Below are 13,681 nucleotides of genomic sequence, written 5' to 3'. Positions count from 1 at the left end.
GAAAGGAAATCTCTTTCCAGAGAAGAGGTTGACCAGATGCTAAATAATAGGAATCATCATTTTCCAGCAGATACTGTGGTATGTTATGAGAGACAGTTTTTGACACTTTACAATTTCCACTGAAGAAAGGGTTAAGGACCTGGTTTCAATTTATAGAAAAGAAGATTTTTTTTTTTTTTTTTTTTTTTGAGACAGAATCTTGCTCTGTCACCCAGGCAGGAGTGCAATGATACAATCTCGGCTCACTGCAACTTCCACCCCCTTGGTTCAAGTGATTCTCCTGCCTCAGCCTCCCAGGTAGCTGGGATTACAGGCACATGCCACCATGCCCGACTAATGTTTGTATTTTTAGTGGAGGTGGGGTTTCACCATGTTGATTAGGCTGGTCTTGAACTCCTGACCTCAGGTGATCTGTCTGCTTCGGCCTCCCAGAGTGATGGGATTACAGGTATAAGCCACCTCGCCTGGCCCTAGAAGAGAAGATTTAAATTAGGAAGAATTTCCAAACTACGAAGACCATGAACTAATTTCCAAACTACGAAGACCATGAGCTGGGAAATTGAATTGCTAGGGTCTTGTCCCTTAAGAAAGGGTGTTATCTAGTCCAGCATGTATGTGTAAGCCTGCATGGAGGAGGAGATTGTGTTAGGGAACCATCGCCTCCATCATCCCAGCAGCCCTGAGGTCTTATTTGTCAATAGCTTTTCAGGTACGGTGAGAGAGAAGAGCCTGGTCAACATGGAAGCTTTCTTCAAAACACAGCTTCCCCTTGCATAAATGTTCCCAGTCAGGAACAGAGCTTGAAGAAGATCCCCTGTGATTTTGCTCTGTCTTCTTGATTGAAAACTGCTGCTCTGTGCTCTCGTGCTTTGGCAATAGAGTCTAAGTCACTGAGCCCTGCAATGTGTGCAATGTTTCCAGACATCTGTGCTGGGAGTGTCCTCTGAGAGTTGCAGCACAGAGGCAGTGGACACAGGAAGCCCCTTTTTTCTCCCATGTTAGAGCGGCAGCTGATGGATGGAGCTGTGAAGTCCACACGTGCTGGGTGCGCTCCTCCCCCACGGCCATCCCCAGCTTCAGCTTGCATAAGAGCCTGCTTTGGGAGGGGCTTTGTTCCAGAACCTTCTGGCTGTGCCTGGTTCAGTACTGAGACCTTGTGTCTTAAACACGTCACAGAACACACACATATCAGTATAATCTCTAAAAGTTGAATAGCATTTGGTTTGGGTATTTGCCTGGGTACAGGACAAACTATGGGGCTGATGTGGCAAGAATGCTTGTCTTGTGCAATGTTGACCAATAGGCCAGCAGGACATTTCTCTCACCAACAAAGACCTGGCTAGACTGGCCATTGAAGGTGGACATAGGAGGCTTTGACTCCCACGTGTCAAAGATTCAAATGAAAGCATTGGGGAAGAGATTTATGAGTGGTGGAAGAGTTGTGTGGTCTTAGCCATTATGAGAAACATGTCTTATTTGTTTTAGGTCTAAAACATGTCTAAATTTGTTTTAGACTAAGAGCTGTGGCTCACGCCTGTAATCCCAGCACTTTGGGAGGCCCTCCTCATGCACATCTCAGGGTTTTAGAAATGCCAGAAGTAACTGTCTACACTCTGAGTATGAGGTTGATGTGGGAAGAACCTTGTGTAACTGTTCATTTCAACCCCCCTCAGTGGCCACGTAACCAGGGGGATGACAGGTTAGCTTAGTTTCTTGCCTGGGCTCACCAGCCTTACATGAGTGGTAGCCACAGCCTGGCACCCAAAGCCTGGCAGCCATCTGAGGGCCGTGTTCCCAGAGTCAGCCGAATTCATCACCATGGCTGGGGTGTTGGATGAATGCCTGGTTAGTATAATCATAGCTGGGTGTCTGGAGCATTGCTGGGGCCTCCACCTATTTTCTGTAATCTGCAGAAGAACCCTCAAGATAAGTAGTATTATACTTATTTACCAAAGGGGGAACTGAGGCTGAGTAGTTGGATAACTTGCCCAAGACCATACAAGTTAGTAGCTAAAGGAAGCAGGATTTGAACCTAGCTAGGTCCAGCTCCAAAGCCTATGTTTGTTTACTCCACGTTACCCCATGATGGTGGCTGTGGTATTGTCATAGAAAAGGACATCACTCTCTTAGTTCATTTACAGTCTTATGAGTGAATGACTTCTCTTTTAATCCATTAAGCCCTAGATAATATCCAAAAATTCACAATTAAGCTGTAAATTGTTCAACTTTCCTTTGTAACAGTAATGGAGAAAGTAATGTTTTTGAATAACAGCATATTTAAATATACTCTCAAGTTTATGACTTAAATATCAGACTTGAAATTCTCAAGTTTAGGACTTGAGAATATATTTAATATTCAAAGACTCTCAGTATTCAGAGTCCAGAGATGTGTCTCTGTGTCCTTGTAACATGTATTTGGCAATCTAATGGGAGAGACTCATGTTCAGGGGTCCCAGGCTCAGCAATTAACTGCAGGAGAGGTGGGGGAAGCACACGTTTCCTTGGGAGAAGGGTGTAGGGATCACTCTCTCCAGTTATGCACAAAAATTGTATTTAACACTACTTTTGGTATATAGAAAATTTGTTTTAGGCTGGGGCAGCGGCTCACACCTGTAATCCCAGCACTTTGGGAGGCCGAGCCGGGTAGATCACGAGGTCAGGAGTTTGAGACCAGCCTGGCCAACATGTTAAAATCTCGTCTCTACTAAAAATACAAAAATTGGCCAGGCGTGGTGGTGCGCACATGTAATCCCAGCTACTGGGGAGGCTGAGGCAGGAGAATCGTTTGAACCCTGGAGGCAGAGGTCGCAGTGAACCGAGATCGCACCATTGCACTCCAGCACTGGGCAACGCAGCAAGACTCCACCTTGGGGAAAAAAAAAAAGAAACATTTGTTTTAAAATTGATCTATTGTTAGGTAAAAATGCTATTTTATTATAGTCAGTAATGTTTGAAGAGGTTTAAAAAAAGCCTGCATTAAAAAAAAATGTGCTGCAGATATTGATGAATGTTCAGAACAACCTTCAGTGTGTGGGAGCCACGCAGTCTGCAATAATCACCCAGGAACCTTCCGCTGCGAGTGTGTGGAGGGCTACCAGTTTTCAGATGAGGGAACGTGTGTGGGTAAGTTCTCCAGGTAACTTCTCAAAACATTATTCACATGGTGTGCATTAGCTCTTGTGCAAAAGGTCTGGTTCCAGGTAAAAATGAGTCTGGTCAAGTTGGAAGGAGCTGGGAAGGGTAATTTACAAAGATGAATCAGACTTAGCCCCTGCCCTCCAACTATCTGGAGAGTCACAAGTACAGTGAGTAAGCAGCGTTATTGCCTACACTAGTAATACCATCACCTCTCCTGTTGCCAGCTTTTGCATTACATTTGCCTCTTATAAACTTCTTTTAATCATTTTTATTATGCTTTGAATAACTATAAAGCTATTAGACATGTTTCTTCCAGTAATCAGTAGCCTTGGGATTCATATTGAGGAACCACCTTATAGGCACTTTTGTATCATTACCTATCTTAGATTGAATTCTACCTGAGTTACATCTACAATTCCAATTGAGGTCATTCTGTTTATGGATTTTAATTTTACCAACCACGAGCAGCAGCATAATTTCTTAGCCTTATTGAAGTAAGTTGCAGCTCTTAATTAGGCTAATTATGCACTTGCTGAATGATGATTTTGGTGGTGATGAGGATGGGCCAGCCACAAACAGCCAGATTGTTTAAATTCTTCCTCTTTTTCCTCCTGCTGCACTTTGACCTGGTCATTCAAGATTCTTGAACGACCAAGGCCAGCATGTTCCCAGGTCTGGAGGGTGACATGTCAAACGGGCATCTGAACTCAACATGTCTCCCCAGTTTATAACAGATTCCTCCTGTACCATGTCAGCAAACCATCTTCTTGCCTTTCCCTCACTGTTCACCAAACCCTAGAATATTTTCTTTTTGCTCTGTCTCAAAGCTTGGGTAAGGCTGCCAAGGTCCTGGGGTGAGGTGGTGTCTTGAGGGTGGGAGGGAACAGGCAGTTCTCATATTTTGAGTGTGACCCAAACATCTGTGAGCTCAGGGAGGCCAGTCCCCTCTGCACAGTTGAGATTTTCACTCTGCTAAAGTTACTGCTGCTGCTTTTTTTTTTCCTCAGTAAAGAACATCAGTTTCTGTGTATTTGGCATGATTTCTTTCTCTGCTGCTTGAGGCTAAGGAGATTCAAAAGTTTAGTTTTAATGACCATACCGTTTACATTACACTTCAGCTCAAGCTTGGGCAGTGGATACTTTATCCCTTGGGTGTGCACTGATGTGCACAGTAACTGAGATCTATCCTGGGACACCTGTGTGGAGCATGGTGACCTAGGTTTCTGGATCCAGTCATTCCTGATGTCCACACTCACTGAAGGGGCAGGGTGGGGTGCAAGACAGGTGCTGGGCAAATGTCTGCTTCAGACATTTACTTCTGAGGAAGGCACCCTCTCTGGGGCTCAGTTCCTCGTCTGTAAAATGAGGTGATTAGACTGGGTCATTGGTTTCCTGTGACCCATGGAGCTCTTGAAGGTGCCTCTAGAGCTGTCAAGGAGGACATAGGCCAGCTGCGGGCAGGCTGTCATCCTCTTCCCTGATCTCTAGCCTCCTTTTTTTTTTTTTTTTGAGATGGAGTTTTGCTCTTGTCACCCAGGCTGGAGTGCAATGGTGCGATCTTCGCTCACTGCAACCTCTGCCTCCAGGGTTCAAGCAATTCTCCTGCCTCAGCCTCCCGAGTAGCTGGAATTACAGGCATGCACCACCACGCCCAGCTAATTTTGTATTTTTAGTAGAGATGGGGTTTCACCATGTTGGCCAGGCTGGTCTTGAACTCCTGACCTCAGGTGATCTGCCTGCCTCAGCCTCCCAAAGTGCTGGGATTACAGGTGTGAGTCATCATGCCCGGCCTATATATTTGAGGGAGAACATCTTCACCCCTTTTAATTGGCTCCTTTGAGACTCACTGTGCAGAGAGAAGGCTCACTGTAGAACCAAGTCTGCCTACATGCATTCAAAGAAATAACTCTGGCTTGTGACTGAGTAATTGAGTGCTCATTCTATCTCTCTTAGAATTCCTTGTTAAAACAGTGTTGTAGGTTGGAAGCCAGCACTGGGAAGGTTACCCTGCAGGTCAGAAAAGGGCAAGATGAAGAAATAGACAGGGCAAGGTGTGCTCTGCCAACTGTGAGGGGCTGGCGGCTCAGGCAGGGTTGTGGGCTGGCCAAGGGGAGTTATCTTTTCATGAGGACTGGTATCCATTATCGGGGAAGGGATGTTTGTGGACTTCCATCTTTGGCATTTTCTGTAAACTCATGACTCTCTTTGCCCCTGGGTACCAACTTTGCGGTTAATTGAAATGTGCAAAACATGTTTTTGTGAAGGAAAGATGGGCCTCAGCTTGCCTGTAAGTCACCTTGATGTGAAGATGTAGACACCCCTCTGAATGGACATAGCCCTGTGACACTGGGCTGGCATATAGAGTGTGGTGAACTTGAGGTACTACTTCACCTGCCCTGGGCATCTTGGTGCAGGGCGCGATGGCATGCATCAGCTCTTCTCTCGAGGCAAGAACAGGGCCAGGCTTAGGCAAAAAGCTGCAGCAGTTAACTTCCAGTATGCCAAGCGCAGAGAGGCCCGTAGATGGGACTGTGATTCTCTTAAGAGTCCTGATGATAGAACTCATGGAAGGAGGGCTGAGGAGTAGGTGAGTGTCACAGAGGCTAGGTGACAATGCCCCATCTTGTGCTGCTGCCTCAAGGTGGAAGGCAAGGGTTGAGGTCTACAGGGTGATTTTCAACGGCTGGTTCAGTTACTCTGGGGTTCCTAAGGCACCATTGCATTTTGCTTCTGATTTTCTAAAAGCATTCAGAGCCAGGACAAAGCCCCATCCTCCCGATGTCAGAACACACATCTTTCCCTCCCAGCAGGTCTTGGGTAGCTGGATTATCCCAGATGAAGGAGGACTCATGTTTCTCCTCCATGAGTCTTCCTAAGATTGATTTCAGTTTGTCCTGCCTTAAGTGCAGACAGACAGAGAAAGAGAGAGAGAGAGAGAGAGAGAGAGAGAGAGAGAGAGAGAGAGTTGGGAGTGGGGGGAAGAACATAAACCTCTGAGAATTACACAATTTGTCTAAGGCTGTGTGGTTGACCCGTGGTACCTGATATATACCAAGGCTGCCTACTCCAAAGGCTCACAGTCTTCTAACCATAACCATACCCATCTCCTTGGCTTGGAAACATTTATTTGTCCTTCCTTGGTGGCAAGTGGGTGACTGACTTGGGCATTTGTAGTGAATGTTCCACCTGTCCAGGTTGGGCCAAGGCTGAAGACACCATGTGGAAGTCTCAGCTCCTGCCCTCCAAGTGGTCTCGACAGAGTTGCCATCAGAAGTGTGGCATCAGCAGATGTCCCACCCCCATATCCAGATGAAGGGAAAGTTGGGTCCTGGGGACCCGTGATGGGGATCTGGTTTGGAGAGTGGCCTGAGACAGACCCGCAGAGTGAAACTGAGGTCAAGCCAGGCGGAATGACCAACCGCGGTGTTAGTCAGTCAAGACCCATCGGAGGCAGAACCCAGGTGGGAGGAAACAGTGAAGGCAGTGGTACCAGCCCAGTGAGGAGTGGGGTGGGGATGAAGCTGTGGACATGCCTAGAGGTCTAGGGTCCAGGTATGGTCCCTCTTTATAGAGCTGGGAGGGGCACGTGGCCTGCTCAGACGACTTTCTTCCTAAGACTGTGCATCAACCTTTTGTTCTGAAGCTGTCGTGGACCAGCGCCCCATCAACTACTGTGCAACTGGCCTGCATAACTGTGACATACCCCAGCGGGCCCGGTGTATCTACACAGGAGGGTCCTCCTACACCTGTTCCTGTTTGCCAGGCTTTTCTGGGGATGGCCAAGCCTGCCAAGGTATGTGGTTGCTCTGATTTTCCCCTGTGTGTAACCTGAGGAAGTTTCCTAGGTGGTACCTGGCATGTGCCAATCACCAACTCACTCCCAAATAAAAGAAAGAGTTCTTCTGTCATCTCCATTGAGTTAATGAGTTGCTTTTCATATCTCTCTAGTAGTTTGAACTATGCATTTTCTTTCGGGGGCTGTTCTCATTGGTGACTGTTTTGTTCTAGGTGACTAGTTCATTCAGGTGACAATTAGACACCTGCTCTCTGCAAGGAACTGGGGATATTTTCTGTCTTTCACAAAGAGACAAACTCTCCTTTTACCTGGAGGACATGCATGGAGCTTAAAGTCCATCCCTTTATTGAATAAGATGTATTAATATATAGTCATTCAACTGGCTTGTTCTAACCTTCTCCTTCAAAAAAGCAAAGTTATCTGATTGAATAAATGACTGCAGGTCAAAGAGTAAATGACTCAATGTAATTCCTTCAGACTTGAGCTTCTTGGCTGCCAGGGTGCTCTTACAGGTAATTTTAGGTAAGATAACCCATGAATAGAGTACCCTGAGTCTCTTGGTTTGCACAATCACTTGATATTATACCATAGAGTATTTCTAAAAAGTCCCAGCTAAGATAGAATTTCTGAGATACTTTCTCTTTATTACTGAACATGTGGATGTTTTCTCACTTTCTGTCAAGTAGTTAATAATCTGTTGGTCAACACTCAGACAGTTTTGAAGCTCTCATTTATGACAGGAGGGATAATTTTATAACGGAAATAGATCCTATCTTTTCCCTGTTGTAAGGTTGATACCAGCATTCTTTTCTTTCTTTCTTTTTTTTTGAGATGGAGTTTTGCTCTTGTTGCCCAAACTGGAGTGCAGTGGCGCCATCTCAGCTCACTGCAACCTCCACCTTTGTTGCCAAAGTGAAACACATTTGTAAGTGCAACAGATAGAAACTGGGGAGTCAGTGACTTGATAGTTAATGTTTAGTGAGTTTTGAAATACTGTTCCCAGATCAGAAGCAGGTTCCCATAGATTTGAGTAAGTGGCTTAAATTATTGGATAAACTCCGAATTCCAGAAGAAATCTCATTGTCCCTGGGCCTGGTGGCTGTTTTACAGATGTGGATGAATGCCAGCCAAGCCGATGTCACCCTGACGCCTTCTGCTACAACACTCCAGGCTCTTTCACGTGCCAGTGCAAACCCGGTTATCAGGGAGACGGCTTCCGCTGCGTGCCCGGAGGTAAGGTGGTGGGACATCTGGAGTTGGTAGCCCATTGCCCTATCCATAAATCCAGAGCTCATGGCCCTGGGAGAGAAGGTGAGGTGGGAAAGTAGGAGGCTCCATGGAGAGTTCTAAGAGTTGTTGAGGTGGGAGATCAGAGCATGGACTGCAACACAGAGCATTCTTTGAAATGGTAGAACATCAGATGGGAACATTGCCTGTAATCCCAGTACTTTAGGAGGCCAAGGTGGGTGGATCACTTGAGGTCAGGAGTTCGAGATCAGCCTGGCCAACATGGCAAAACCCCCTCTCAACTAAAATTACAAAAATTAGTCAAGCGTGGAGGCACGTGCCTATAATCCCAGCTACTCCGGAGGCTGAGGCATGAGAATCGCTTGGACCTGGGAGGCAGAGGTTGCAGTGAGCTGCAATTGAGCCACTGTAGTCCATCCTGGGTGACAGAGTGAGACTGCCTCAAAAAAAAAAAAAAAAAAAAGAAAAAAAGAATATATTTGACACCTTAGACTGGAGTTAACCAATTGTTTATTATTTATTTTTAATTACTGCTGCTGCTGTTGGTCAGGTATGTTCATGCCACTATAAATGTTTTCAATTAGAGATAAGTAAACATGTTCATCTCATCGCTTTTTAAGCAGTTAAAAACTGTTTAAATAACCATCCCCTTCACTAGTCTGTGAGCGCATTGGGACCTGTGAGCTCATTGAGGACCTGTGAGCGCATTGAGGGTGGTGCAGCTATACTTTATTTTTTTGTATGTTTCCAGCACCCAGTGGAGTATTTGGTACATGGTGGGGCTCACGGCTGTTTATAGCTGTTGAAGGAATAAATGAATGAACCAGCTCCATTCCTCCAAAAGCATTTGGAAATCTTTGTTTATCTTCACTCTCAGTAAGACTAGTTTTTAGAGTAACTGTCTATCAAAAAAGAGAAAATATCAGATTAAGATTTAAATTTTGATGTATAGTAGCACAAATTGTTAGTCTAAATTATTTTCTTCTGCTTAAAATGGGGGTTAGCAAACTATGGCCCACGGGCCAAATCTGGCTGGCTGTTTTTGTAAATAAAGTTTTATTGGAACACAGCCATGCTTATGTATAGTCTATGGCTGCTTTCATGTTACAAAGGCCGAGTTCAGTAGTTGTGACAGAGACTATAAGCTCTGCAAAGCCTAAAAAACATAAATAGGCCGGGTGCCATGGCTCTCACCTGTAATCCTAGCATTTTGGGAGGTCGAGTTGAACAGATTACTTGAGTCTAGGAGTTTGAGAGACCAGCCTGGGCAACATAGCGAGACCCTGTTTCTACAAAAAATACAAAAATTAGCTGGGCGTGGTGTGGCACACCTATAGTCCTGGCTCCTCAGGGGGCTGAGGTGGGAAGATTGAGCCAGGGAGACTGAAGCTGCAGTGAGCCAAGATCACACTACACCCCAGCCTGGGTGACAGAGTGAGATCCTGTCTCAAAAAAAAAAAAAAAAAAAAAAAGTATAAATAGCCTACTATGTGGGCTCTTGACAGAAAAAGTTTGCTGACTCCTGGCTTCAGTAAACCCAGGCAAGGCAACCTTTTGTTCCTGAAATTATGGGAACAAATACCACTACTCATAGATTTTAATGGGTGGGTTACATAGAGAAGAGTTTATGATCATTTGAGTCAAGACATTCCAGCCACTATTAAAAATGACTAATATTCATTGGCCAAGCGCGGTGGCTCACACCTGTAATCCCAGCACTTTGGGAGGCCGAGACAGGCAGATCACGAGGTCAGGGGATCGAGACCATCCTGGCTAACACGGAAACCCCATCTCTACTAAAACACAAAAAAAATTAGCCAGGCGTGGTGGCAGGTGCCTGTAGTCCCAGCTACTCAGGAGGCTGAGGCAGGAGAATGGCATGAACCCGGGAGGCGGAGCTTGCAGTGAGCCGAAATCACGCCACTGCACCCCAGCCTGGGCGACAGAGCGAGACTCCGTCTCAAAAAAAAAAGTGACTAATATTCATTATTTCCTTAGGCTTGCTTCACATCTCCAGTTTAAAGAGAAGCAGATGTTTCCAATTTTGTTTGTTTTTTTAACCTGACTTTTTGTCCCCTCTTGAAAACTCTGTTGACTAAACAGAAACAGATCCAGACGTGTAGGCTGGGATCTAAAGATGGGACAAAGATAAAATCAATAAGGGCTGCTTGCCAGGATCGTTTATATATTGGATCTTGTTCCCTTAAGAAGTTTAACATTTGGTTATATACTAGAGAGAGTGTGCATTAGAAATGTGTAAGAGTGTTCATTGAGTATTGTTTGTAATAGAAAAAAATCTAAATGACTGCAAACAAAAGGAACAAACAGATGACTTTTGGTATAATCCATACAATGAAATAACATATAGCAGTTAAAATGAATGAACTAGAGTTCAGGGGTAAGTCTCAAAAACATAATGTTGAGCAAAAGAATTTATAAAAGGATATGTATAGCATGGCCCCATGTGTATAAAACATAAGCCTATGTGAAAATATACCTACACGTATTATGTTATGTACATACATAAGAAAGCTACAACATGCACAGTGAATGAGGAATGAAAAGTTCGGGATAGAGGTTACCTCTGTGATGGGAGAGAGGGAATTGGGATTGGGGAGGGATACGTGGTGTGTCTTAGTCTGTTTGGGGCTGCTCTGGCAAAATACCATAGACCGGGGGTTTATAAACAGCAGAAACTTGTTTCTCATAGTTCTGAAGGCCGGAAAGTCCGAGATCGATGTGCTGACAAGTTGTGTGTCTGGCGAAGGCCCACTTCCTAGTTCACAGACAGCTAGACATCTTTCTGCAATGTCCTTATATGGTAGAAAGAGCAAGGGGTCTCTTTGGGAACGCTATTATAAGGGCACCACTAAGGCCATTCATGAGGGCCCCCCTGTCATGATCTAGTCACCTCCTGGTGGCCTCACCCCCAATGCCATTACCTTGGGAGTTAGGATTTCAGTATATGAATGTGGGAGGCAACGTAAACATTCAGACTGCAGCACCAGAGCTGCATTTGTGTTTCTAAAGTTTTATTTTTCAGTCAGAATATGAATACAGATATTTTCATCATATTATTCTAAATTGCGTATGACTAAAATACTTGATGAAGGCTGGACAAAGTGGCTCATGCCTGTAATCCCAGCACTTTGGGAGACCAAGGAGGGTGGATCACCTGAGGTCAGGAGTTCAAGACCACCCTGGCCAACATGGTGAAACCCTGTCTCTATTAAAAATACAAAAATTAGGCCAGGTGTGGTGGCTCATGCCTGTAATCCTAGCATTTTGGGAGGCCAAGGTGGGCGGATCACCTGAGGTTGAGAGTTCAAGACCAGCCTGACCAACATGGAGAAACCCCATCTCTACTGAAAATACAAAATTAGTCGGGCGTGGTGGTGCATGCCTGTAATCCCAGCTACTCGGGAGCCTGAGGCAGGAGAATCACCTGAACCCGGGTGGCAGAGGTTGCGGTGAGTCGAGATCACACCATTGCACTCCAGCCTGGGCAACAAGAGTGAAACTCCTTCTCAAAAAAAAAAAAAAAAAATTAGCTGGGTGTGGTGGCACGTGCCTGTAATCCTAGCTAATCAGGAGGTTGAGGCAGGAGAATAACTTGAGCATAGGAGGCGGAGGACGCAGTAAACCAAGATTGCACCAGTGCACTCCAGTATGGGTGACAGAGAAAGACTCCATCTCTAAATAATAAATAAATAAATAAATAAATACTTTATGAAACATTACAGGGAGAAAAATAATGCATAGTGTCATCTGGTCTCCTGGTGCCCATCATAGTGAAGGACAGGGATCATACAGCACTTATTTGGTACTTACTGTACACAGAAGGGGCTAGTTTCCAAAAGAAAACTAAACTGGCTTTGAAGGTGAGCCAGTTAAGATAATGGCTACTGTAACGTCAACTGATAACAGACAAACTACAAGAAATGGTGATTTGTTCCTCTTTGTCTTCTGCACGCTGCTCCACATCCTGTGTATGGATTATAAAGTTAGTTTAGTGGCTTGCTGTTCTCACTTTCTTTTAAATGGAATGTTGAAATAGCAAACAATAATCTAGAAAATATCAGATTGAGAATACATGTAGTAGCAATAAGTATTGCTCCATGAAGCAATGCTTGTATGTATATTTGTGTATGTGCATGGGTAGTGCATGCCAGCAGGTGTGCGTGTGTGCGTGCACATGTGTATGCATGTCTAAGTGTGCATGGGCTGGTGTACTGGGATGCTGAGTAAAATGTATTTCTTTCTGTGGATCATGGTTAGAAAGTTAGAAAGTCACCATATTAGTTCTCTATTGTTGCATAACAAATCATCCCCAAAGCTAGCCACTTAAAACAATAAACATTTATTTTCTCACAGTTTCTGTGGGTCAGGAGTTCAGGAACAGCTTTCCTGGGTGGTCCCTGGACCCAGGGACTCTCATGAGGTTGTTGCTGAGACATCAGTCGGGGCTGTGGTCTTCTGTGACGGCAAAGAAGGAACCCCGCTGAAGGGCCCGCGTGGTTGTCGGCAGGCCTTGGTTCCTCGCAACATGGGTCTTTCTGCAGGGATGGCTAAGTGTCTTCAAGACCTAGCAGCTGGCTCCCTCCAGAGCAAGTCAAAGGAGAGAGAGAGAGAGAAAAAGAGAGACTGACCAAGATGGAAGCCACAGTCTTTTATGAACAAATCTTGGAAGTGACAAGTATCGCTTCTGTTGATACCATCAGTCTCGGGCCATCCCTCTTGCAGTGTGACAGGGGTCTGCCCAAGTATGGAAGACCAGGCAGTGGGGAGAATGAGGGCCATCTTGGAGGTCGGCCACCGTAGCCACTGACCCTGACCTTGCCTGGACAACATCTGAGAGAATGTAACTGGCTAGGTTTTTGTAACATAAGGGAGTTTATTAGAGGACCAAAGAAAGGCATACAATGTCTTGGGCTAGAAATGTAAAACCTGGTCCTTAAGGGCAAATACCAAGCCTGGAGATGTTGGGTCACTTTGCTATACCCTTAGCACCAGCATTCTGCATCTAGATCTGGCGCCACACATCTGAGGCAGGGAGAAAATGAGATTTCAGGAAGCAGGGCTACAAGGAAAGATGAAAACATGTAGGATGGTACAGCTCAAAGGACAGAAAGCTGAGGAACAACGTAATGTGGCTTCTGTTGTTTATATTATAGTTTACACATGTTTCAAGCAAACCCAGTGTGAAAGAACTAGAATTTCCTAATTAGAGCTGGAAGGGACACTAGAAAATGTGTCATTTATCCTATTTGTTTTACAAATAAGGAACATGAGGCCTGAATAATTTCTTAGTTTACAAAAAAAGGTTTCTTGAATCTTCTTTTTTTTTTTAAGGGACAGGACCTTGCTCTGTCACCCAGGTGCAGTGCAGTCATAGCTCACTGCAGCCTTGACCTCCTGGGCTCAAGTGATCCTCCCACCTCAGCCTCCTGAGTATCTGGAACTACAGGTGTGCACCACCATGCCCAGCTAACTTCTTTT

The 13,681-nt window shown here is 45.1% G+C and overlaps 1 protein-coding gene across 1 annotated transcript in view; it reads left to right on the top strand.

The window, feature by feature from the left end:
* The window catches only part of NID1 (nidogen 1), a 93,452-nt gene that overhangs the window by 49,194 nt on the left and 30,577 nt on the right, over positions 1-13,681 (top strand). Inside the window, exons 10-12 of the mRNA XM_007989874.3 lie at positions 2,998-3,123; positions 6,782-6,931; positions 8,045-8,167. Of these exons, the coding sequence (XP_007988065.1) occupies positions 2,998-3,123; positions 6,782-6,931; positions 8,045-8,167 (399 nt within the window). The remainder of the gene's footprint in view (positions 1-2,997; positions 3,124-6,781; positions 6,932-8,044; positions 8,168-13,681) is intronic.

The sequence above is a fragment of the Chlorocebus sabaeus genome, chromosome 25 (assembly GCF_047675955.1).
Source record: "Chlorocebus sabaeus isolate Y175 chromosome 25, mChlSab1.0.hap1, whole genome shotgun sequence".
Taxonomy (NCBI): Eukaryota; Metazoa; Chordata; class Mammalia; order Primates; family Cercopithecidae; genus Chlorocebus; species Chlorocebus sabaeus.
The sequence above is the reverse complement of the archived record's forward strand: the minus strand, read 5'-3'. Positions and strand labels throughout refer to the sequence as shown.